General features: G+C 36.7%; 1 protein-coding gene across 1 annotated transcript; it reads left to right on the top strand.

Moving 5' to 3' along the window:
- The first annotated feature begins 504 nt into the window (after positions 1-504).
- LOC119643154 lies at positions 505-2,093 on the top strand. Its single transcript, XM_038042502.1, has 3 exons — positions 505-1,357; positions 1,414-1,473; positions 1,584-2,093. Exons 1-3 carry the CDS (start codon positions 1,310-1,312, stop codon positions 2,013-2,015), a joined length of 540 nt encoding a protein of 179 aa, XP_037898430.1. The 5' UTR covers positions 505-1,309; the 3' UTR covers positions 2,016-2,093.
- Positions 2,094-2,296: the final 203 nt, after the last annotated feature.

The raw sequence follows: 2,296 nt of genomic DNA on the forward strand, positions 1-2,296 counted from the left end.
TTTTTTTAACAGAAATTGTTCTTTTGTTAACTAATTATCAGCATCAATTCTGTGCAACTGGCACGCTTTACTTCTGCACACTTTACAACTGGCACGCTTAATTATTATACACGGTTTGCAACAAATGATTTGAAAGAGTACTTTCTACTTCTTCTTCTTTACGTCTTTTACATGAACGACAAAACAAAATCTTTGTATTCTGACAAAAACGAAAGTTAAGTTAAAGAAAGTTAAGAATGAACAAGAACAAGAAACCAACGTCAAGAAATAAAAAGAAACCTACCAATCCAAATTGGCAACGCTACTTTATTCTCTAATGCTAAGGTGACGAAAACAGTACCAAATTTTTCAAGAAAATTTCTTTTTTTTTTTTGTAATAATGAATTCTCTAATTAGAACTAGAATTAAAAAAATTAAATAACCGACAAAGCTTAAAACGAATAATGTCAAAAAAAAACATACTTTCCATAATGTTAAGCGAAATAAATAAAAGTTCCTAAAGAAGCTTTTTTTCTCAAAATTGCACGCAGTTGTGCAACCGCCTGACAAACCTACAGGTCTTCAAGTATAAAACGGATTTCAAACTCGCAACAACTACCGGATAGTAAACAGCCTTGACTACGAAATTGATGAAGAGCTCGAAGAAGACTACGCACCTTTCGGGCTCGATTCAAAGGTATTTAAGAATCTCCAAAAACATAAACTCAAATACCACGAAATTAGATTTCTCAGACAGTACACGGCCTCCGGATTAAGTCACTATATCCGTGAGCAGCTAAATTGCCTACACGACATAACGTAGAGGGAGCGCGACGTCTGCGAAGAGGTGTTGGGTGAGAAGATGACGAAAGATCCCATAGACACCATCATCCTAACCAACAAACACATCAAGCCGGCATTCCCAAAACCAGTAGTAAACGATGCATTCGACGCTGCATACGAAATCTTTTATGCTATTATGCGCAAGTATATGCTCGAGGCAGATATAGGGAAACGAATACAAGCTACAGTGGTAGAGAATATTGATTTCCTTAAATCAGATGGATCATGCGTTACCGGCAGAATGCACCGACGAAATTTGCTTGGTTTCATCCTGACTATGCTGCTAAAAACGAAAAACTGCAGAGAATCTATTGACAAGAACGTGTCTTCACACTGAGATAATAACGATGCGCCGTCGCCAATCTCCCATAAGCCACCAAGGCTCACTATTGCTTCAGTACAATATAAGACTGCCGTACGCGAAATGGTAAATTCGCAATCAACTTAATATATAAAATTTTGTAATTACATAATTTTTCTTTTGCGGATGAAGATGTTAATAACAGCCGCGCAGCAAGCTACTTTTAATTATTTTGTAAATGTTATTGTAAATATTATTGTAGTTTTTAACTCAAGTTTATAATGGTGTAGGCCTACAGGGGAGCCAGCCATTCAAAATTATTGGCAACACGCCCACATGGTACCTTTAAGGTGATGCGGAAAACCGTGAGATTTCTTCTTTTTGTTTTGTTTTCTTCAGCTGCTCTCCTAGAGAAATTCTAGTGTTTACTATCTTATTCCTAATAAGCATTTATTTTTAGAAAAATGCGAACTTGGCAGCACGACATCAGCAAAACATGTTTACGCTCGGCAATAGATTTAATATATACCACAGCAAATTTATTCTGCGGGTTACTCCACTGGGGCATGAACCTCCATTTGCGAAGAACTCAACTCGTGCCACGATTGTGGCTTGTATTCTCTTGCCTATTTCGGGTGCCGTCATGTTTGCGACCGTTGCTGCGTCAAACAAGTTGTACGCTTTGTCAAACTCCTCGTTTACAAAGCCTTTTGGCCACGCCGGATTTAGATATTTTGATCTGTACAACAAGTTGTTCTTCGTATCTTTGGCCACTAGTACTCCATTTATTGCCTCGCGAAATTTTCCTTCGCTTGCTATCTCTGTGGCAATCGGGGCAATTTATTTGTCATGTATATGTATATATGTGTATATATATCGTCTGATAGAGTAACCGGTGACAAGACGCAGGTTGCCTAATTCGCTGATTGATTTCGTGCTTGTCTGCATGTAACATGAGTAACATGGGTATATCAATATCAATTGAGATTTAGTTATTATAATTTAATAAGAATAACGCAAGGGATTTATGGCCTTAAGAGGTGATGTGAAAGAGAAAAAAAGGAATGGAATATGAGTAGATCGTATGCTTATAAATAAAAATTGCTTCAATAAATGTGAAAAAATATGAAACTAATGCAAAATATTTACTATATATGTGTACATGTGTCTGTA

Source organism: Glossina fuscipes, unplaced genomic scaffold (assembly GCF_014805625.2).
Source record: "Glossina fuscipes isolate IAEA_lab_2018 unplaced genomic scaffold, Yale_Gfus_2 57474, whole genome shotgun sequence".
In the NCBI taxonomy this organism is placed as follows: domain Eukaryota; kingdom Metazoa; phylum Arthropoda; class Insecta; order Diptera; family Glossinidae; genus Glossina; species Glossina fuscipes.